The sequence below is a fragment of the Dermacentor variabilis genome, chromosome 10, assembly GCF_050947875.1.
Source record: "Dermacentor variabilis isolate Ectoservices chromosome 10, ASM5094787v1, whole genome shotgun sequence".
Taxonomy (NCBI): Eukaryota; Metazoa; Arthropoda; class Arachnida; order Ixodida; family Ixodidae; genus Dermacentor; species Dermacentor variabilis.
Genome location: NC_134577.1, coordinates 60,851,377 through 60,875,800, shown reverse-complemented (window position 1 = coordinate 60,875,800; position 24,424 = coordinate 60,851,377). Strand labels below are relative to the sequence as shown.

The 24,424-nt window shown below is 48.4% G+C and overlaps 1 protein-coding gene across 1 annotated transcript; it reads right to left on the bottom strand.

Moving 5' to 3' along the window:
• Window positions 1-5,428: 5,428 nt before the first annotated feature.
• LOC142559265 (endothelin-converting enzyme 1-like) lies at window positions 5,429-16,159 on the bottom strand. The gene is made up of 5 exons (XM_075670890.1): window positions 15,968-16,159; window positions 14,280-14,482; window positions 13,880-13,983; window positions 11,553-13,325; window positions 5,429-9,991 (listed from the first exon to the last, which is right to left on the bottom strand). Exons 1-5 carry the CDS (start codon window positions 16,114-16,116, stop codon window positions 9,548-9,550), a joined length of 2,673 nt encoding a protein of 890 aa, XP_075527005.1. The 5' UTR covers window positions 16,117-16,159; the 3' UTR covers window positions 5,429-9,547.
• Window positions 16,160-24,424: the final 8,265 nt, after the last annotated feature.

Here is a 24,424-nt window from a genome sequence, read left to right as displayed (position 1 = left end):
CAAGGAACGCATAGAGCGAGAGTGCCTTGAACGAAAATGCGCAGCAGATGAACCTTACAACTGTCCCTTTAGTCTCGCTGAACTGAAGGCTGCTCTCATTTCCTGCAGCAACTCAGCACCAGGTGGTGACCGCATAATGTATGCAATGATCAGGAATATGCATCCAGAAACATTGAACACACTTCTGTCTCTTTACAACACCATGTGAGTATCTGGGCATATTCCATCCTCATGGAAAGAAGCGATTGTCATCCCAATTCATAAGCAAGGCAACGACCCCGCATTAGCCAGTAGCTATAGGCCAATAGCTCTAACAAGCTGCATGTGTAAGTTATATGAAAAAATGGTAAATCGGCGTCTAATCTATTTCCTGGAAAGCAAACGTCTACTTGATCCCCTTCAATGCGGTTTCAGGGAGGGTAGGTCAACAATAGACCACCTTGTTCGCATTGAGGCAAATATTAGAGAGGCTTATATACACAAACAATTTTTTCTCTATGTATATCTGGACTTGGAGAAAGCCTGTGACACAACATGGCGATTCGGAATCCTCCGATATCTATCTGCGATGGGCGTACGCGGCAATATGCTAAATATGATAGAAAACTACTTGACTAACCGCACGTTCCGTGTTAGAGTGGGCAATGCCCTGTCCAGGCTATTCACTCAAGAGACTGGTGTGCCACAAGAGGGCGTGCTTAGTTGCACCCTCTTCATTGTGAAAATGAATTCCCTCCACAAAGTCATTCCATCCTCAATGTTTTATTCAATATATGTTGACGATGTGCAACTAGGATTTAAGTCTTGTAACCTTGCTGTCTGCGAGCGCCAAGTCCAACTCGGACTGAACAAGGTCTCAAAATGGGCAAACGAAAATGGCTTCAAGCTAAACCCCCTCAAAAGCTCCTGTGTACTTTTTTCTGGAAAGAGAGGCTTGATACAAGATCCTGATATTATGCTGCATGGACAACACATACCACTTAACACTGAACATAAATTTTTAGGCATAATACTCGACTCAAAACTCACCTTCATTCCTCATATAAAGTATTTGAAAGCTAAATGCCTTAAAACAATGAACATCCTGAAAATACTGTCACATACAACACGGGGAAGCGACAGGAAATGCCTCATGAACCTCTGCAGGAGCCTTGTACGATCGCGGTTAGACTACGGTGCCGTTGTGTATCACTCAGCTACACCCAGTGCTCTCAAGATGCTGGACCCTGTGCATCATCTTGGTATCCGCCTCGCCCCCGGCGCCTTTAGGACGAGTCCGATTCAAAGCCTCTATGTTGAATCGAATGAATGGTCGCTCGATCTGCAGCGGTCATATTCTACATTTAATTATTTTCTGAAAGTTCATGCTAACAAAAACCATCCTTGTTATCCCACCATAAACGATATGACCTCTGCAACACTCTTTCATAACAAACCTACAGCCAGAGAGCCATTCTCGATCCGTGTGACAAAGCTGAGCGAGGAGATGGATGTTCCTATTCATGAAAATAGACTAATGGCTTCTGCCAAGCCGTTTCCACCGTGGTTGTGGCGAATCATTGACTGTGACACGTCATTTGTGGAGGTAACGAAGCACGCTCCAGAGGCGCACATTCATATGCATTTTCTGGAATTACAATTTAAGTACCCTTGTCCAGAGTATTACACAGATGCGTCTAAATCACATGCTGGCGTGTCATACGCAGCCGTCGGCCCATCCTTTTCCGTGTCCGATGTTCTGCACCCTCAAACAAGCATCTTTACAGCAGAGGCGTATGCACTGTGGTCGGCTGCGAAACACATCAAACAGTTAAAATTACATAAGGCGGTCATATACACAGACTCATTAAGCATTGTGAAAACATTGATGTCATGCTTCAACCACACAAATCCCGTAATTGCAGATCTTTTCTCTCTCCTCTGTACTATTTATGCCTCTGGCCAACATGTAACGATATGCTGGGTGCCTGGACACAGAGGTATTGACGGTAACGTCCTGGCAGACCGAATTGCTATCTCCTTAGACATAAAAGCTTGCAACATGTCCGCAGCCATTCCGGTCTCAGACCTAAAGCCATACTTACGGAAAAAACCTCAGAACCTACTGGCAGCATAAATGGGACCCTGAAACTCCACATAGTTAAGCCACATTTAGGATACTGGCCATCACTGACAAAGTCCAGACGAAGTGATGTCCTATTCTGTCGTCTCAGAATAGGGCACACTTACGGTACACATAACTTTCTGTTGAGTGGCGGTGAACGTCCAATATGTAGTAGATGTGGGGAGACACTCAGTGTTCAGCATGTCTTCCTAGAATGCCGCGAAACACTAGTCGAGAGGAAAAAACATTTCCCTTTAGCAAACAGTCAGTGTATACCACTTCACCTGGCACTGTTTCTAGGTAGAGAACCGCTATTTCACATGCAATCTACCTTAGCCTTTTTAAACGACGTTGACACGCTGCACGTTTTCTGTGCAAGGAATTCGTAACACGGCCTCTTGCGAGAGGCCACGGTTGCGATGTGAACCTTTGTACTAGCACATGCCTTCAGGCCCTTGTACTCAAGGGATCAGCTGAGGCTGTTGTGCTATCCGTCAACAACAATCACCTGTCTATTTTTATTCATGTAACACTATTACACCATTGTTGTAAATCCTATACTTATAGCATACCCTACTTCAGCCATTCTTATACTTTTATTCCTTGTGTATTTTATGCAACTTATAGCTCTCAGTTTTAAGCCTCTCTACAGCCACATCACATCAGCCATTAGTTCATTTCGTACTCGTCACCACTGCCTTGGCGCTCTTTGGCCACACTTGGCCTTTGCGCCAATAAACACTACATATCATCATCATCATAGTGCAAGAACACATCGAAGCTCACCTTCTCGCGCAGAAAATGACTCATGCTGACCCCAACGGACAAGAACACGCTCAAGATACTGGGTATGAGGGATGCTTGCAGAGAAATTAACAGCACGGAAACCATACCTGACGAGATTTGAGAACTCATTGATATCAGCCCAATACCGAGAAACATGCTCCTTAAAATATACAAGGACAGAAGAAAGGCAAGATCAGAAGCACACAAAAGAAATTTGGCCGGGAGAAAAGACGTGTTCGACGTCGACGCGACCACATACAAAGAACACTCCGGGGCGGTAGTCAGCGCTGTTGATGGCCAGCTTAGAGAAATAAGTTGCGCTTCGATCAAAGGCAACAACATCTTCGAGGCCGAGGAAGCGGCAATCGCACTCGCCATCACCCACCAGGGCGAAGAGGCCACTACAGCAATACTTGCGGACTCGCAAGAAGCGCGCAGAAGGTACAGCAATGGACGCATATCCACTGCGGCCACCCGCATACTGAAGACGAGAAAGATCACCTTTTCGAGATGCTTCATTACGTGGACACCAGGCCATGAAACTGTGACAGGGAACCAGCGTGCCGACGCCAACACCCGAGCACAGTCACCAGACGCTATGGAGCAGGTTTAGAAAACTAAAGACCCCTAAGGAGGATCTACCCCCTCCCCACAAAGACCTTAGTAGAGAGCAGTCGGTTGCTTGGAGACAGCTGCAGACTAACACATACCCCAATCTGAGTCTACTCAGCAAAGTCTATCCGGCAACATATGACAATAAATGCCCGCTATGCGGGGAGCACGCAACGCTTTACCACGTTACACGGGCCTGCCAAAAACCAAAGGTAGCGCCAGTACACCAAACACCAACACCGGAGCAGCGGGAGGCTGCGCTGTCCCGCTCGAAGCCAGAAGCTGACCGACAGAGCTATCAAGATGGCGAAGGCCACAGCGGCCCTGGACTGAGGGTTCCACCTTCGCCGGGATACGTCCTTTGCTAAAATAAAGTTTTTAATTCATTCATTCATTCATTCATTCATTCATTCATATCGCCTCCTGAGCCGGTGAAGGAAGAAGACGACGGCTCACGTGCTCGTAGCGCGAGAGAGCACGCTCACCGGAGCGTCCGCGGTGTGGGCGCCGCTATTGAGATCCCGCTGCACCATGACTGATCGGTCTACGTAAACCATGGGAACGGCGGCTGCCATTTTTGCGCGGCTTCCCACAAAGTCTACGCGGAGAAAGAGCAGTTGCAAGTAGACAGTTTGGCCCTGGAGACTGTAGACCCTCCGTGGTGGTGGTGGTGTGGCTTTTGCGTTGCGGCCGCTGGGCCTGAGGACGCGAGATCGAAGCCCGGCCGTAAAGGCCGCATTTCAATGAGTGCCAAATGCAAAAAAAGAGAGACACAAAACGCCCGTGTACCGTGCATTAGGTGGACATTAAAAAGAAACAGGTGGCCAAAATAAATCCGGAGTGTCGCGCTATGGCGTGTCTCACAATCATGCCTTGGTTTTGGCTTGGAAAACTACATACTTCTTTCATTCTTTTTGCGAATTTTGTGCTATTTTCAAATTATCATGCCAGCTGAACTAGCCAAACAGTCAGTCCTGCTCACTAAATACTGGGGCATCAAAGGAATCTCGCCTCACCTGAAAGCTCACCCACTCAGCCTTGTGCTGTCAAGGGAAACGTTGCTGCTCCAGAATAGAGCGCGAGTCGTTGCTTGTGTCACGGGTTCCATGCAAAGTGCAATGCAGCAATAATCGCTACCTGTTATTACGACTGTGTATATAGGTGCTACATTTGTTCACTGAATAATATTTAGCCTGTTTAGGGGCCCTTTGCCCAATCTAAAACGCAAAAGCCGAGCTTTCCTATCACGTTTTCAATCTACAAAGAACAGCTCTTCTTCTTATGCCTATGCATTTTTAGGTCTCTTATGACATGGTTTTCACGTTTAGCTTGAGAAGAGTTCGGCGATTTGGCCAGACAAGTTCTTCAGAATACTTACTGACTCAAATTTTCATGACTTTTGATACTGCTATGCTATGCTGCGATGCTGATGATGCCGATACTACAGGTTAAGAAACAGTTCTCCTGAAGCTACACTTCGATAAACAGAAAAATGCTTTCACAGTTGTACGTGGATACCTTGGCAAATAAGTTCCTGTGGCGCAGCTGTAACTCGTGTGCAGGTGTATGATCGCCAGTGTAACAGAAGCAAAAAGTTTGAAAGAGCGAGTACACATTTGTGCGCCAAATGTGCAACTACAATATTCATTGGCTCATGCGAGATTTTGGGCTTGGAGTGGTTATCTGTGGGAATCCGCTTCGTCGATGGGAGGATTTGCAGTTGACTACTGCTTTACCCAAGCAAGCAAGATTGAAAGTTGATCTGAAAAAGAGAGGCAAAACAAGAGAATCGTCATCCTGTAGCTAGCGTTCTAAAAAGAACAGTTGTCTTCATCAAGGCAGCAATGCATCGAGGCTGCGCATTCACCTTTTTGACCTATGTTGATCACATCATACTTTGCGCAAATTCACAAAATCAATGAGCTTCTTGAAATCAATTTATTGTGTGCTTTTCTTTTGACGACGCAGTCTTCATTAACGAGCCAACGCCAGTTTTTTGCATTACAGTGTTGCGAACTTCCCAAACTAGGTTTCTCCTAAATCAGGTTGTCAATATGGTTTTTATAAAGATTTTATTTTTGTCATCCAAACAGACTAAAACCTAAATATGCAGGTGGTGCCGGTTCTGAGGCACCGGGCTGCACCAACGCTGCAAGGTCCAGTGGTATACTACATGTCGGCGGCGCCATACCTTACACCCTATGCTTTGGAGGACAAGGGTGCAGGGTGCACCGCTGTACATTGGTACATCGAGGGCCTAGGTGCAGCGCATGCTGCATAGGTGCAGAGAAACTTGGTTGAATCGAATAGACCTAATGTTGCACTGCGAGTTGTGCTGACACCAGAGTTCAACGTGCAATAACACAGCCTCATGCTTTAAGCTATGTTCACAGAAGAAGACGTCAGCACGTTTATAATTTGGTCTACATGCAAAACAGAGAGCCGAATCCAGTTGGTGCGCTACCAAAAACGGTATGCAGCTCTAGTTACATTAGACATTTCTAAAGCATACGATAGTGTGGAATGCCCTATAATAATAAGGAGGATGTAGGATATTGATAGCCTGAATACTTCGTGACGTAGACTGCAGTTTTGCAGGGCAGGGAGTTTTGTTGTGCACAAAGGGGAATTTCATCGGGAAAATTCAGACAAACGGGCGACGTTCATCAAGACACAGTTTTATATTCGCTGTTGTTTAACATCTTACTCAGGTCCATTCCTTATCAGAATGTAAGCACGTACGTTTACGCTGATGATCTAGCGTTTTTTTTGCTTGAACAAGTGATATTCAGTCACTATAAGAGTGCTTACAGGATTACTTATGCGAGCTAGAGGCATGGTTGGACAGTATTCGCTTGTCCCTTAATGTAAATAAGAGTGCCATTCTTGTCTTTCCTCTACAAGACCCCATTATAATTTCCCTTTCATACCGCCATTCCACTATCCCACAAATGGAAAAAGTGAAGTACCTTGGAATTATTTGTGATGGAAATCTTAGTTGGCGTCATCCATATTGAACCTATAACTTCAAAAGCTTCTCGTGCAATGGGGATATTAAGAAGGATAAGCAATAATCGATGGGGCATGCGCAGACACACACCCATAATGATTTACCGCATGTATACCCGACCTATACTAGAGTTCGGCTGTCTGTTATTCTCCGGCGCCTCTGCTTACAAGCTACGTCCAGTAGTTTTGCTGGAACGGCAAGCGCTTCGCTTATATCTGGGGCTACCAAAGTTTGTAGCCAGCGCGGTGCTCTACAAGGAATCACTATTACCTTCGCTTGAAATGATATTTGAAATAGTCACCGTTCAAACATTCATAAGGCTTTATGAATCCCTACTGAGAAGGTCCTAGTCCATCTTCATCAAGCAACGAGCCCAATTTTTTTGGAGTCAAATGGCCTCAGTTTCACGCGCCACAAGTGATTATGTCACAATTGTTATCTAATCCGTTAGATGTAAATATAAATGATGTAATCACGGTAAACAGCACCTCAAATTCATTGGTTATTACTTATTACTTATACCCAAATAATGCAAAGCAGCTTCCCTCGCATATTTTTAACGGCTTACTCCACGATCACTTCGATCAGCTCCCCACTAACGCAATTATAGCAACAGATGCTTTGCAGAGTAAGGAAAAGGTTGGAGTTGGAATTTTTTCATCATCATTGGAATGGTATTTTTCTATTCGGCTTCCCGACTTCACTCCAATATACCTAGCGGAATTCCTAGCTGATGTCCTTGCTTTACGTCAGCTACAATCTTCCAGGACAACCACGGTAATAATCACAGATTGTTTGTCGCTGTGCACCTCACTTACTGCTCCCGGCGAGTAGAATATATTAAAAACTTTGTACTCACTGGCTCCAAGTCATTTGTGGAGTTTACGATTAATCTGGGTACCTGGACACAAAGGCCTATTTATGAATGAAGTGGCAGACAGCTTGGCCAAGGCTTGTATCAATGGCCCGGTGCTTACCCTTCTTCCAACGATGGGTATTGTCACGCCCGCCAGGTTTAGAAGACACATCCTTTTAACATCAAAATCAAATCTTAAATCATCCTCGGAACTACACCACTTAAAATTCCATTGGAGCAGGAAATTTTGCAATACAAGACAAACGGAAAGGACATTAACGAGACTGAATTGTCGAGTCTTATCTCTAAATGTTTACATGCACTGATCTGGTCTGGCATTATCCCCTTTGTGTCATTTTTTGAAACTCATTAGAGACAATCGAACACTACTTTCTGGAATGCCGGCGTTTCTCCTCTCTGAGAAAGATGACATTAGAAATTAGTGCGACTGCTCTTTCGGAGCGTCTGTGCTTGGGAATTCACACAGGAATGTGTGCATCGCCTTAGAAAAATTCATTAATTGAATCAAACTGATTTCATTGTTGACCGCATTCTTTTCATTCCTCCTTTACTGCCACATTTGTATTATACATATTTCTTTTTCTCTTGACTGAATTGCAGTCTACTGAACCATTTTTAACTTTCCTCACTTCAATTTATGCGACAAAATTATAGATTTTTGAATTCATTACCTGAACTCATAAGCAAAGTCTACCGGCTCTTGGCCAATCCCCGTGAGTGAATATGCGCCAAACTAATCAAGGGCATCATCATCATCATCATCAAATTTGGACATCAGCGAAATGCCAAGATTGACTCGGAACCTCATTCGAATGTTAAGAAAGCTGGCACAAAATGACCCTTACGGAATGTAGCAGTATCAAAACAATTTGCCACTTCATGACGCTAACATAAAGTATGCCCAACAAATTTGTCTAGCATGCAGTGACGTAGTGACGCAGCACAACCATGCTTACGCGCTTACAAGTCATTTGCAGCGAACCACGGAGGTACACGTCCTATTCGAACATCCTTCTACACGTCCAATTGTTCCTTTATCCAGGCTGAAACTGACGTAGACACGTGACCACTGTGCTTATACAATGCGACTCTGCAGCAAGTTGCTCTGCCCGTGAACGGTACCGGGTGAATTTGCATGAATAGGCGGCTGTGCGCGATGCCCCGACCGCTTTGTCGGGCTTAGAGTTGTGTCTGCTTGTGGCGAGATTCGCACGTGCTCCTTCGTTTGGCATAGCAGCATACGTTTGTTTTGCCGGTTACAGGTAAATATTTCAGAGAGACGCATGAGTCAACAGTACATATCGTTGCTTCATTAGCGAACCTCCTTGTTTACATGGCGGGAGGCGCTCGCTGCACCGCGGTACGGCCACAAGTCATACTTCGCGTGCCAATGCGAAGGGGATTTGCGCTGATTGAAATTAAAACAGAGCGTAAAGTCAGCAGTTCCTCGTATGGGTCATCGCGGCGTCGCAGCTCTGGTTTCGCACGTCTATGTTTCCTCCACGTCATAGAACAAGTTTTCCCTCGATTAGGAAACATCTTCCTAAACAAGGCATAACATCGCCAGATCTAGGGAAATTTCCCAAGGACCGGCAGCAGTGCGGTAGTATCTTTCCAAAATCAGCTGTTTCTAACCTCTGTCGCAGGCTGATCCCGAAGATGTACAGTCTAAAAACATGACAAAACACGATGACTGATGACGAACCGTACTTATTCTGAGAGCCTCGCTAAACTGACTGGGATGAAAACTATAACAATGATTATCATTACGATGATTGTTACTGATGACAATTCGCACCCTTGCACAACTGCATGATGCGCACGAGGGTTATGCATGCTATGCTTGCTAGAGGTACTTTCGCTGTAAAAAACATATGCCGAGGACCCTTACAGCAGCCTTGAATCGGGAATACAGCAATGACGTAGACTTTTCACTGTATGGTTTGTTAAAGTACTATCTTCAATAGGCGGACAGTTTGTGTCGTGGCAGCTGCTTCGCCGAGTCCCGATATAAAAAAAGAAACGATAAACGAGCAAAAAAGCTGAAGCGGGAACTACATAGCAGGACGTTAACAAAAAGCAAGAATGAAAGAAAAAGAAAGCGATGTGAAGTTTTTTTCGAGTTCACTTCGATCGCATTAGAGATCGCGCGGGCACTTCAAAAAAACCGGCACCTCTCGCGCGGGTTCATGGGCGAACCGGCCGGACAACCGAAGGCATCGGCGAACGGCGCGAAGTTGCTCATGGCGTCGGTGCACTCCGGCGACATGCGGTGCCCCGAGCTGTTCGTCCAGCAGGTCACGTGACAGGCCGTCAGGAAGAAGACCTGCTCGGCGCTGTAGGCCTCCAGTCCCCGGAGGGGCATGTCCTGCGCGACGTTTCGGAACCGCCTGTAGGCGTCGTGCGCGATTTCCAGCGCCGGAAGTACGGGGTAGAGCGACGTCACGTGGGCGGACGCATCAGAGGAAGGGCACCTGCCCAGCTTCCACAGTTGCTGCCCTGGAGCCCCGCTGGCGTCGGTCGCGTTGGTTGGAGGAACCCAAGCCGACGGCGTACGGTCTCCGTCGAGCAGGACCGTCAGTGTATTGATGGTTCGCGCCACCTGCAGGTACGGGAAGTGGCCCAGCAGAATTATATAAAATCTGGCTCCGTTAACATGAACTCGATGCGAGCGGGTCACGGAGCAAGAAACATTTAGGAGTGGAAACTCCGCTGCTTGCGGCGACCAGAAAAGGTCACAAGCCCGCGGAGCCGTTATCGTGCTGGCGGCGCCTGGCGGCCTGAAAAGAAATTACCGCAGTTGAGAGCGCGCAGGAGCAGCCTGCCCGGGCGCTGCATTTCTTTTTTTTGTCGCTGCGGCTTCTACGAAGCGCCGCATGGCGCCGCCACTGTATACGGCCCCGTCGGGGCATACAACAATTGTGACCTTATCTGGTCGCCCGCGCTCCCTCGCGCTGACGGGAGTTTCACCTCTTATATGTCTTATTCCGTGGAGCGGGTCGAGTCAGACACCGGGATGGCCGATCTCGACGTCAGACGAGTCAGACACTGGGATGGCTATTACCGTGGCGTCACAGGCGCTATGCTATTCTATGCACAACTCCTACGCTCACTGTACTTTTACGGCTACCGTTGGCGTTCGAGTTACTTTTGTGCTTGATGCATGAAACGACGTTTTGTTATGAAAGTAACTAGAACGCCAATGCAGTTCGGGAATTATCGATGCTGGTGTCATCCTGAGAATTCGTTTCAAGTGGATCCGCCTTGCGAACTCCACGGCTGGAATTTGAAAATAGCGATATGGGCCATAATAAGATAATTAGTTAGAATGTTAATTATTGAATTTTTGTTTATTTGTGTATTATGCATTTCAATTTCTTGTTGAAGTAATCTCCGCCTCTTGGAGTAGACCAGCCCATGAACTAGAATCGTTCTATCTGCCACAGGTAAAATTTAAATATATGTTGAAAAAGTACGCTGATACACCCGGTATATCAGTTTCCGTGGTTACACAGAAGTTTTCTGCTCTAAAGTTCGTGCTTGGTGAGGGAATGTCGTACAGTGTCGGTATAACGTAAAACTACTCCAATCTGTTTCTTTACTCCGAATCTGCTATCAGTCCTCCGTGAGAGATCGAAATGGCTGGGGCACCCGTCCTTACGTGCGGGTCCTAGCCAGCAGATTAGGTTTGAGTTATCCCGGCCCAGGTTACGTCATTGATTGTTATATCAGGATTGTTGCGCCGTAGCAAATTTTTAGACATTCCCAATTGAGCGGCCCAACTGGCCCGCAAATGTTACCCACAGATGGCGCTAACAGCTGGTGCTCCATAGCCTTACTGTATATGCTACCAAAGGTAGCAGAAGAAAGGGGGTTAACCGAGGGGCCCGATTTTTATTAGTCATATCATAAGAAGCCAACAAACACTGACACCAAGGACAACATAGGGGAAATTACTTGTGCTTAATAAATGAAATAAAGAAACGCTAAAGTAATTGAAATTAAAGTGGATGAAAAAACAACTTGCCGCAGGTGGGAACCGAAAACATGGTGGTCATAAACATACTATTAGCACTAGTATACGTGACGTGTACTCATTTACGCATAATTACGAATGCAGCTTCCTTCATAGATTTCTTAAGGAAGTTCCGTCATCGCCCTACCTGCAAGGCATAGAGAAAGCCCAGGCCACCGTAATTCATGGCACTCGTTCCGTCTGCCGCATAGAAGGGCCCAGTGATTGCTTGGACGCCGACGGAAATCGTGTTCGAGACGGCGTCGTACGTGGCCACGTTGGACGACTGTAATCGGAAAACGCGGAGGCTGGATTGGTAGGCATCGGTGTTCAGAGACGCCCGCAATCGCCGTCGAATCTCGGTCCAGTGCCCGAAGAAGCCGCGCGTCGCGTTGTCGTAGTCGGGACCGTACAGTGCCTCCCTCCACCAGGCGCCGTCGCTCTCGTTCTGCTTCGCTTCGGGCCACACCACGGTGGTGGTGCTGCCTAGGCGCGAGCTGACAGCGCCGATCGCCTGGGAACCCAACGCGCTCGTCCAAGCCCGTACCTTCCCGACTGCCGTCTGGTGGACGTTGCTCAAGAGCTGCGTCACCGGCGACCTCGGGTTCGCGGAGGCTGTGCCGGTGCCGTGGTCGACGCCGGCGAGCAGCACGCTGTACGCCATAGCGGTGTGGGCTCCGCAGACTAAAGGGTAGGCTTCGTCGCCCAGCTTGCTTCCCATGACGAACGCGTGCAGCGTCTCGCTCGACACGGCGGACATAATCTGGGCGAACCACCACGCCGTGTGAAACGTCAATTCCCGTGCCGTGTACGAAGCGAAGAGAACGTTCACGGCGTGCAGGAGCCCGGAGTCGGAGACGAACAGCGTGTCCTCCTCGGTGAGCGGCGGGATCGCCCCGAACGCGGACTGCATCGCGTCGACCCAGTCGCGAGCGTCGAGCTTCGGCACCAGCGCCGGCAGGTGGCGCATTTGGAGAAAACGAGGCTCGACGCGGCTGGCGACGAAGGGCGACGACAGGTTTCCCAAGACGTGTCGCTGGACTTCGGCGCTCCTGTTGTGTAGGAAGGAACGGAAGTCCGGCGCGAATTCTCCTCCGCGGAAGACGACGTCCAGCAGGAGTGACACGTACCCATCGTAGAGCTTGTATGTTTCGATTTCCCGGTGCATTAGCTGTCCGATGTACGCCAGGTTTGACGAGCTGAGGCTCACGGACCGGTGCGCGGGCGAGGCGCCGTGTCCCGGCGAGGGTGTCACGAGGTCGACAGTGAACCAGAGCGGCACGTACCACATCACGGACATATTGACGATGGTGGCCAGCGTGAAGGCGTAATCACCGTCGCCTCCTATCCGGTCGCCCTCATTTCGTATCCGGCTTCCATCGCCGCTGCCGTTGGCGTTGGGGAGCAGCCACGGGAAGAGTTTTTCGGTCATGAAGTCGAAGAGCTGCTCGATGCCGCCGTTCTTGTGGTTGCCGGTCTGGGATTCCCGATGCATGCAGGCGTCTACGAGACGCGTCACCCTCGCCGCGACACTGTTGCCGCTGTCTTCGTACCATCGGGTGCGCGCCAGATTGTAGAGCCACTTGCCCATGCGATAGACGGTCACCGACGGCACTACCTTGATCTCGTTTTCGATCCAGTGGGAACAGACGAACTTGCCGAAGTCATCGCAGGGTCCGACGGAGCTCCCTTTGCGGTACAGGCCCAGGTTCTCCGCGTGGTCCACGCACCCTTTAGTGACGCACACGCCGGCATCGGCGCCGCGGGTCGCCGCGCGCGACGGCAGGAGCCGCGCCAAGGCGACGGCGAGGGCGGCGACGCCCAGCAGCACGACGGCGACTCCCGCACACCTGCCGCGCCACTGGCGTCTTTCGTCGTTCGGCGACAGCGATAGTGCGATGGGCGGAGGTGCGGCGTGGGCCTGGAAAAAAAGGTTCGATGAAGCAAACCACGGAGTCGGCATTCGAGGATCACGCTGAAGACTGCGCCGTCGGGAGCATTCCGCTGTATACACACTTTCGGCCTGAAATGGGCAGCTTTGGTTTTAGAGAATACGAGGATTTTAATAGGAGTCGCTTTGAAGATGAGAGCCACTTGAATGAATGAAACATATTTATTATATACGTGATGGCTCTCCGGCCTCAGCGGAGTGGAGTGCAGTGAAAGGGATCAGATACGACGATGGGTGCCTGCCTCATGGGCAAACTTATACGGAGAGCAGCGTGTATCTGGCTGAACTGCCGTAGTTCGGGGATTATATCTTTGAAGGACTTGACGCCTGGTCTCGGGAATTTTTGGCCGAGATCTCTGTATCCGCTTATCAGACTGACTTCGTCTGGCCACACCGCATTTTGTACTTTAACTTGAAGGTGTTTAAATTGTGGCATATTTTCACGTTGAGAGAATACTGTCGGATAATGAATTTATAACACTTTATAGTACACGTGAACTTTTGAGAAAACGTATTTTTCTCACGAATTCGTTGAGTTTCTTGAACGCGTCTGCCTCCTCCTCGGCTCGCTGTTTCGGCGCCGTGGCGCTGATGCTTCCGGTGCTGCGGGACTTCGCCAAGGAGATTCCTGTTTATGCGAATAAGCAGCGAAATTCAGGGAAGTCTTGGTTACGATTGCAACGACGGACATCGTAACTTAGCTTTCTGTACGGCGCACTCGATTTCGGAGAACAGAAACGTCAAAGACACTCGCCCATTTATTGAGATTGCGTATATATATAGGTCTGTGTGTGTGTGTGTGCGTGTATTTGTGCGTGTGTTTGTGCGTGTGTGCGTGCGTGCGTGCGTGTGTGTGTGTGTAGGCGAACTTTTATTTCCGGAAGAAGAGAAACGCCTTGCGCACAGAAAGAAACGAAACTTAACGGCTTGCGGTTGACTTTCCGTAGGAGGGACCGGGCCGCTCTTCGTCGGCTGCAGGTGACACGGGTGAACCGACCGCTTGCGGCACGCACGTCAGAGGGGTCGTGGCCATGTTCGACAGCATTTGCAACAGGACATCGGCGTTGGGGTCTGGCGCGGGGCTTGGGGTACTTCGGGACGCTGTCGACGCGTCGCTGACAGGAGACCTTAGAAAGAGTGACAAAGAAGAACGTTGTGAGTGATTTTGTATCCGCTCAGATCCGGCGGCGTCCTATCGGAGGCCATGCGTATTTTAGAATATGGTCACCGTTTCATACACCATTGCCCTTCCTGCTACCGCGTATGCCTGCTATTGAGCTTCCGTGGGGTTTACTACGCATACGCATTTCGTGGTAGGTGCTATCAGTTTCGTACGAGGGAACTGTGGCACTAGTGTCTACGGACCTGCAAGCACGGTGGTTCATCCAGCTTGGGAATGATGATTAGTACATGGATTTACATAAACTTTGTGCTTCTAGCATTAAACAAGCGGCTTAGTGACTTTGCAAACTCATCATTTTCATTAAAATACTGGAACACAGGACCTGTACGTACAGCACTGAAGCCCGATATTGAATCCACTATGCCACTCGGACGCATGGACAAGTGGAAGCATTGAATTAGCAGCGATTATGCCTGTTCACAGAGCCTTATTTATTTGTATATTAAAAGAAAAGTGTAGATTGATTCGGAATTTACGCCGATGAAAGATAAAACGCAATAAACGAACCCACAAGAACGTCTGAAGCAACAAACACGAAGATCAGACTAATCCATATATTAACCATCATTCCCGTGGTGGCTGAACGATCGCCGTCCTATAATTACCTCTAGTAATTACTTTGTTACTGTATATGATATCCGTAGCGGTAGAGGGGCGACGCTATGTTAAATATTCTAGTGTGTGTGACATGGCGCTGTGTTTGGTTCCAGAGCTGTTGAGCTATACGCAAAATTGCGCTGTAGATTTCCACTCTTGACACCATGCTCCAGAACAGACGAGGTGTGCAAGCGAAATTGCGATTCAAATTCCCATCTGACACTATGCGCACCGATCGCCCATCGTGAGGCAAGATTGTCAGAGACCTAAAAATGTCGAAATGCGCATGCTCCGCATGAGGTTAAAATTTTTTACTGTCAAGATCGAAACCGCGAACGTCGCTCACTTTGGTCATGGCTATGGTCGGTATTCTGTAACGAGAGCGTGGGTTGTTGTCATCTGTGTTTCCATAGGCATCCTTCGCGGCTTTGTGGCGGCGAAGCTGGGGGCATAAATGAAAGCGTCGATGGTGGCGTCCTCTGTGCGTTGCAAAGTGCCTATACAAATGGCATGGCACGTTGGCCCAATATGGATTCATATTGTGCTGCAGAGTAACAAGACATAGAGCTAAAGAAACGCTGCCTGCCCGTGCGTTTTGACATTTTGCGTTGCTCTTGAATATGAATTATACCACTGCAGCGAAGCTCCCCGTTGGTTGCAGAGTTTCGCGCTAGGATTACTATGTGGAAACCTAGCCACCGATGCAATTTTGAGACATCATGGGAATCATGGTTACCAGTTGGATTTTTCTGCGACTTTCATATCTTGCAGAGCAAAAAAAGAAAAAGAAAAACGTAATTAGCACTGCAGTGTACCAATTTGGCCAGCTTACCCAAGTACGGCGGCGGTAGCTGCCTCGGTAATCGGAGCAGCCGCAGTGGAAGGAGCCGGGGCTCGCTTCGCCTCCGCCGCTGTGCTTTGTTTAGTCGTCGACGGGCGAGTGGTGACGGGGGCTTTCCTTTCGGGCGCGTTCGAAGCCATGGCGGTGTTCGGGAACAACGTAAGGCTGCGGACACGCGACGGAGCGGACGGGACCTTCTTCTTCTGTCTCGTGCCGTTATCGGCGAGCGAACGTGGCGATAAGTTTACGTCCTCTTTCTTTACTACCGTTCAGGCTCGGCAACGTATATACCTCAAAGAGTAAGTGCAACAGTACAAGAAAAAAAAAAAAAGCTCCTGTGGAGCACATCTCACGACGAATGTCGACGTATCTAATTGCATTGGATATATGTAACGACTCCGTATGCCAACGCCGAAATTTGTAATGTGGCCAGGTTCCTCGTGCTTCCAAATGCACACGCTACGTCATCTAGCGGCGCCGCCGCGAAGTCTGCGCATGGTGCAGGTTCGAATCCGATGAGCACCGGAGAAATTGAAAGGAATTTCTTTTATGTAATTGAAGAGGGGCGCGTGTGTTTTGACGCATGTACGTTTATCCGAGTTGGCGTCAAAGAAGTTTACTGAAGAGCCGCACATGCCCGCTGTCTCATAACACAAGTTGGTCTGACGGTTAGTTTTGAAGCCTGTTCACTAAGCACAACAGCCCGATGCGCTAACCATTGGATCCTAGATTAGTCCCTTCCAGTGACCCAAGTTGGCCGGAGAACGGTTAGAAACACAGACTAGTATATAGATAGACAGGCATCCCCCAGACAGTGCGTGAAGTACCCTAAGTTTTCCAATCGCATTAGATAGACTTGAAGCCATCATTAACTAGAGCAAGAAAAACAGCGGAAAACAGTTGTCCGACGTCTTTCTTGCAGTAGGTTATGAGGCCTGATGTCTGGAAGATACATCGACTACCTCAACTTTATTATCTCATTGCGCTATAACAGATTCACTGAAGACCAGCACAGACCGAGGGGCACATACCTCGTGCTCCAAGTCAGCGTCAGTGAGGTTCATTGAAGAGCGGTAGACACCCAGTGACACGTATCTAGTGCCGCATTCCCAGTGACCCAAGTTGACGCACCGAAATAGCGAAAATATTGTCGGACAGCTCTGGAAGCGTGCGAGCAACGATTTTTGATTTTGTCTCGTTAAACAATTAAATTATGGGGTTTTATGTGCCAAAACCGCTTTATGATTATGAGGCACGCCGTAGTGGAGGACTCCGGAAATTTCGACCACCTGGGGTTCCTTAACGTGCACCTAACCGGGTTTTTTTCGCATTTCGCCCACATCGAAATGCGGCCGCCGTGGCCGGGATTCGATCTCGCGACCTCTGTTCTCAGCAGCCCAACACCATAGCCAATGAGCAACCACGGCGGGTTTGTCCTTTCATATAATCACGTATGCTACGACCTAAAGCTCCCTGCACGTCGGGAATATGCGAGTTCGGTACGGGTACATAGCGTTCGTCACGAAAAAAAATATCATTAAAAGAATTAAACAGAGAAAAGAAAAGAAACTGCGCGGAAAACGGGGCAAAAATGAACAGAAGACTTCCTCGACCTCTCCCCTCTTCATTGTCCCGCTCTCATATTTTGTTCTCTGCCAGAAAGTCTGAATCCGGACGGGTTGGCAATCTATGTTGTTCTACGTATTTATTTTTGTTTAGGGAAGACATCAATTTTCAGACGAGTTCTCTGAGGATCCAAACATTTTATTTATTTATTGATTTACAGTGGGGCCCTCAGAGTAAGTATACATTATAGGGGGAGAGGCAACATAAAGGAGGTCAAAATGACGTACAGAAAAGGCACGGTATAAGTAACAACGATAAATTATGCTCGCTCACTGATTTACACATCATAGACAAAAAATAATGGTGGTAGTTTACCACAGAAATCTCTTGGTACACTTTTCAATAAAACAAATTGGAAATTTGTTTTGGGAACATTATTAGGAAAATTACTTGGAAACATTACTTGGAATTAGGAACATTACTTTACAAAGAATGGAAATCTACAGGTAGTTGTAAATGAAGACTTAATTTAAATGACCTTTTTCATATTTCACTTGTTTTTACATGTTATGTAATGTTCATGCACTGGGAGTCCATATACGCGGCGTGATTGAATCTGTACAAAGGAAAGCGGTTCGTTTCAGTTGTCATCGCGACGATTGGAAATTTTCGCCCACGTTCACCCTGAATATCTTGACTATGCACTTCTACTATGCACTATTTGTATCCCATGAAACTGCCACACGTAATTGTTCACTCATCTAGTCGACTATCCGCTGATGATCGCCTAACGCACGTCCTTCGTTGATTTCATCACTAAAAGATGTCACAGCCTTAAAACGTCAATCCTTTCTTTGCACGCACTAACAACTTCAAACACACTTATTTACCGCGAACTGTCGAATGCCCCGTTTTGTTCTTGAAGTGCCACTGTTTGATTTTGTAGAGGCACTGCTGTGATTTTAGTAGAATACACCGACCAACGTAAATGTTAGCTGTAGTCATTCTTTATTTTGCATTACTAGTTTTAATGCGTTGGCATTCTTTCGGTACTTGACGCACATTCCGGGGGCTGTGTATGTATCGATGATCTTATTTAACCGTTTTCCCGTCTACTTGGGCCTCTGGGTAGTCCGCAGTCGAATGGGTAGCGCATCAGGCTGCTGTGTTGAGGTAAGAGGGTTTGAAACCAACCATCTGTCCACTTTGGTCACTGAGTGCGTGGCAACGTGTACGTACATGGCGCTCTTTAACGGACACCTTTCACGCCGACTTGGGTCATGTACATGTGACACGGTATGTGCCGCTCATCAGTCAACCCGTCTGATGTCAACTTGTGTTACCGTGTATGCGTCACTGCTTATATGTTGCTCTTCAATGAACTCATTTCCCCCGCAGGGGCGTCTGCGTAAGCATGCGTTTGGTGTGTTGCGACACCACGTACCCGAGCACATGAGGGTTGGACCCTCCCGCGTGTAGGCGTGTGCGGCTTAGCCGTGTCTGGGGAAAATGTGACCCTGGGAGTTGAGCCGAAGCCGGGTGTTCGGAACTTTGAGGCCGCCCTGGCAGAGGCGGCGCACCTCTTCGGCCTCTGCGCAACATATACGGCGCCTCCAGGCTGACCCCCCTGGAGGAAATCGGCAGTCGCCTTTTCCTGCCCTCCTCTTCAATCTTTTTGCTTTCGCTCTCCCTGTTTTTTCTTTTAACTTCTCTCCTTTTTACTTCTCCTCACTTCCGATTTTCTGGGCGACAAGGGTTAACCCGGGGTAGTTATCCAACCTTGGGTATTTTGTGGTGGGTGTTCAGCGTAAAATTCTATTGGCCTATGGTATTATACGCGAGGTGCAGTTACAATGTCTCCAATTATTGCAAACGTAGTGGATTCATGACAAAGTGCTAATATCCGCAGGCCAAGTCTCGTGGCAATGACAGAGCGTTTACATGGAACTGGCATAGTTGGTTCGTGGTGCTGCGAGTGCTGCCAGCTGAGGAGGAACGTCGACAAAGAAGCACGAATTGGACGAGGGGAATGCTGGACTAACAAGATGACTTTATTCCAAAAAAGGAAGCGACGAATTAACACGTTTGTCAACGCGCGCGGGACCCGCATGAGAATGTACCGAAGTGCACCGATGATGTTTCATGAATGGCCGTATTGTCTGGCATCTATATAACTTTTCTATTTTCCGTCCTTCATCGTTGCCTCAGGCAAAGCCACGTCGCCGTTACCGCCGAGATAGACCACTGGGCACCACGAATTATAAGGAAATAATTGAAAATGAAACTTGTCGTTACAACAGCCGGTTACTTGTGACCCGGCGCTATGGTTTGCTGGCAGCGTCTGGCGCATCCATTTCTTGCGATGTGGGGTGGTCGCCAGCGAGCAACATCGCTGATGGATCTCTGTCAGGCATTAGACAGTTTTAGTTGGTCGTCCACAACCACCCACTTACGCAGCGCGCGAAGTCGTGTGTACTTAGCGAAGTACGCGCGCATGAAACGGCTATAGTAGGCCGGACGCAAAGGTTGAGAAGGGGATTGCTCCACACCACCATCACACCAATCCACACCACCATCATTAGGCATGTGGTGCCTTACCAATTCAGCTACTGTGGCACTCACCCTCCCATCCCCTTGGCATAAGCCACTACCACTCACAACCACAGCAGCAGACGTCTTAACTGCAGGTATCATCAAATACATCAGTAGGCAACTGTTCGAGGGCTCTGGCTTCGGCTGCCCCTTGATGCCTTAAGATAGGGTACGATGGTTTATTGGCCATTTGCCCAACTGGGGCAAGTGGCCTATTGATGCGATTTCATCGAATGAACAGGCATTTAAAATCTAGCTTCACTCAATTTGTTGTACATACTGTTACCAAATCTCTTCTTTGAAAGGTGAAGCGTTGCTCACTAGGACACACCATCGGAGATAAAAAGAACAGATCACTAGAAATGACTTTGTGCCATATGTGCTCAGAATTAGCCACAAATTGAAAAACTTGGCTGGTAGATATGGTGCCCCAGTGGTTTCTCCCGCACCCAAGCGATTAGCCCAATTGTGTATTTGTACCACGAGTACTGAGAGACAAGGATGTATGAAGAACCACGCCAAGCACTTTGTGTGTGGGGCTGTGGGGTGTTGTGCCCATACAACCAGCCCGGATTCCGAATCTACAAGATGCAGAATTTATCCTGCGAACGCCCTTTGGACAAACCCTGGGCTGCGCCGCAAGGCGCAGCGCCCTAACGCTCCTTCGACAAGTCAAGATGCTACGCCGCGAGGCAGCGCCGTCCTGTGGAGGAACATCGGCGAGCGACATGCCCAACCTGCAACAAAGTGCTAGACAGCCCGGCGCCGCATTTTCTTTCCCCTGGAGGTCACCGCGCGCGGGAAACTTGAAGCGGGTGGCCAGCGCGGTCGCTGGTTGGACATCTCGGGCGACCGTCGAGTGTTGGCTTTGTATTGGGCCGTTTTGAGTGACAATAGTTTTTCGGGGCTTTATAAGCCCCACGTTGCCGCCTGGAGAACCGGATCCACCGAACCACCGTGAGCCGAGTGCCGCTCTCGAGTGGAGTGAGATGTGTTACACGTTGGAGTCTCGCCGGACGTCGCCGTGCGGGAACAGTCGCGTTTGCTGTTAGCTCTCGGCCCCAGCGCCGATACGATCTTGTCCTGTATAATGACCTGTATGTAGTGTATGAAGTCCCTTTTATTATTCTCACCGACGCCTGACTCGGAGTCTTCGCTACCAACGCTCTGTCACGAAACGGGTGACGAGCGCTACGGGACCACCTCAAAGTCGCAGCAGGGGGTTATCAGCGCGATACCTCTCAGCTGTGGCAAGTCCTATGCAGGTCAGAGGGGCTAGTGTCTAAAGGGACACTAAAGGCAAATAAGTTAAGCTAAAGTAATAGATTAGTGCTCTAGAACGTCTAAGGCATCACTATTATTGCGAACAGAGCTTTAGTAATTGAGAAACTGAAGTAAATGCAGGACACAATTAGAGGCTCCCCCGGGACATTCAAGTACTAGCCCGATGACAAAGGCACTCCTCATTAAAGTTCTGTTGCTAGGACTCATCTGCGCGTAATAAAAAGATCGCTGCATTGCATTATAAGATGAAAGAAAATGCTACTCGTGTAGTTTTATTTGATTTTTCGTAAAAAGAATCCTTTAAGGCTACGCTTGAAAGTATTGCCCACGCTTGCACGCTTCAGCACTTTAGTTATAATGCAGTGCTGAGCTGGCTTTTTTGGCTCGCAAAACTCACACAAACCGCAAGTTACAGAGAATTATATGCTCATGTGATGTTGCGAAATTCCCGAACAGTCCAGGCTACTTGATCAAGAGCAGCTGCAGCGGCGAGTCCAACGTTCTGTTTTTGCTCGGTCGCTCCATGGCCGCGCGTACGCATTTTGCACAGAAAACTGTAGCACCGTCTGTAGGGCACTGTTTTACTCACCGATGGAAGCAAAGGGCAGTGACGGCGCAACGTCGCCACTCCGTGCTCAGGAGCAGGCGATTTGAATTGCTCTCGAGGTATGCGAACCCTTCAGACGCAATTTTCTCGTAAACTAAGTCTTTTTTTTTTGGCACGAAACAAGCACTGTGAGGTTTATGGAATGCTACTTTAATAGGCCACATGTACTTAGTATTTGCCTTTAGTGTCCCATTAAATTACCATATTAGGGATCACTCAAACAATTCAAATAAATTTCATAGTGTGCTTCTTAGCACGCTTTACAAGGCCTGCTAATGTGAACTGTGCTCTTTGCATGTTATGATCTTGGGCAGTGCATGAGTTCATGGAGGTATATGTTATTAGAATGATCCTGCATGTGACCTTAGGAGGAGGCCAGTAGCTAATAAACTCTTGTATGCTACCACAAGGCATCGAGGCGATCAAAGTCAGGGCCGTCGACCATTTGCCTGCTCCTAAGCCCAATTATTGCAAATGAGTTCTGTGGAAGCCCGCAAGATTAAGGAGAGTTCACGAAAAGGAAAATTCTCATCAACCTGACTTTAGCACAATATCCTGGGTTCCATCCCCGGACCAGGAGAACTTTTTTAAAAGAAACCTATATGGCCTTTCAAAAAAACTGCTTTCAGCTGAGAAACCTATGAAGCCATCGTTGTTTTATCACATGACATAACCATAGGTACGTACGATTGTATAACACATAATCACTGAGAACTTCACAATCCATGGTTCTCTTTCATATGCTCGTCCAGTACATATGTAGAACGCAAGAGTCTGCATATCGTAAGCTGACTTCAAATGGCCGGAGTAGAAATCACGCTGTCAGTGTCACATGATCATGGTCACTGATGTCTTTTTGCTGTCGTTACACACATAGTTGTTAATTTTACACAAACATGTCGGTCCGCCTAGCAACACTTCACGTTAATCATAACAATGCTGGGTTACCAGCAAAATGTTACCATAACATTGGTTCCCATAATGCATGGGAGTTGTTCCATTTTGATTTCCGGCTTGTTTAAATGTTTAACCCTTCTGCTGGAATTCAAATTAATAAGTCCTCATGGTTAATTACATGAATGCAATAATGACGTGCAGGCTAAGGCAATGCTTTCTGACTTGCGACGGGAGCACTGTGAGCAGAGGTGTATGTACAAAGAAGTTGTGGGAAGACTGGGTTCGGTCGTCCTGGTCACCAATTTATGGGAGGCAGCATGAAGAGGTAGCCACCGTAGCCACGGCTTATTCAAGCTAGCCAGCCATGGTGTCACGGGATCTCGGGAGCGGACGTTCAGCCAGTGCGCGCTATGTTCTATTCTTGCTCTGCCTGTGCGTTAGCCCATCTCCTTTGCCTGCGTTGGAGGCGATAGTCGTGCGGCTACAGGGTCCACCTCCTAGTGCAAAGTGCAATTGAAATAAAGTCCAATTGTAAAGCCCAGGTAAAGTGTACAGATGGTGTCGTCATTGGTAGTGTCGGGTTCACGCAATCTGAGAGACATATACCAGGCAGCACCGGCAGCATAGGTTGTGTGTGAGGCGCAGCCACAATGATACCAGAGTGCAAAATCGCAACCTGCCACAGGCACTCGTAGATGCATGGGTCTGTAGACGTCGGAGCTCCAAAAGTAGACCGTCTGGCAGCTCGGGACTTGCGTGGAGATAGCGCAAGTGTTGGTCACTCATGTTGTTGACGTAGAAGTGATTCTCGAGCTAAAGAAACGAGATGGCAGAGTTGCTCCTGCAAAACTTCGGTAGGCCATGCATCCGCGGAAGGTGTGCGCACAACATCGGAAGGCTTGTCTGCTGCTGCTTGCAGTGGAATCTCGAATGCCGATAGCATCAGGGTTGCAGTTGTAACTGAATGCATCACGAATGTTGCGCTTGTGGCGTTGCCGTGCCAACGAGAGTGAAATTTGCGCCTTGTGGAGCCGGTGGCTGAGCCTCTGAATTGGTGATGAGTGAGGTGGCCCGAGTGGAAAGTGGGCAGCAGCTTGTGCGAACGTCCAAGGAAGGAGAGCGACGAGCTGTAGAGTAGCCGAAAGCACTTACGTTTGGCCCAGTGAATTCCTTGGAAAGAGTCGTTGAGCAGCTGCCTTTGAGCTGGGGAGGAAGCTCACGGACTAAGTAGAGGTTTGATTGCTGGCGTCGGCGCATGCGGACGATCGGCACGGGTGGACGCAGGTGATGTGGGACGACCAGATGCAGAATGACACGATAGATGGCAAGAGCTGTTATGATGGAGCACCAGCTGGAGGAGAGTGAGCGCTCGAGGTGACATAGTGAGCAAGGACGGCTGCCCACGAGTCCTTGTACAAGTCAGAGTATGGGCTGAGAGCCGGAGCCTGGAACCTCGTTGAGAAGGAAATCGTTGTTTAGCGGGATGAACCAGATATCCAGCA

Bases quoted from the DNA above. Each gene is read 5' to 3' on its own strand.
- LOC142559265 (XM_075670890.1), bottom strand. From the start codon at position 16,116: ATGGCTTCGAACGCGCCCGAAAGGAAAGCCCCCGTCACCACTCGCCCG. The intron at 14,483-15,967 runs GTAAGCTGGCCA...ACTCTTTCTAAG, and splicing joins GCTACCGCCGCCGTACTTGG to GTCTCCTGTCAGCGACGCGT. The intron at 9,992-11,552 runs GTAGGGCGATGA...CCGTACCTGCAG, and splicing joins GCTTTCTCTATGCCTTGCAG to GTGGCGCGAACCATCAATAC.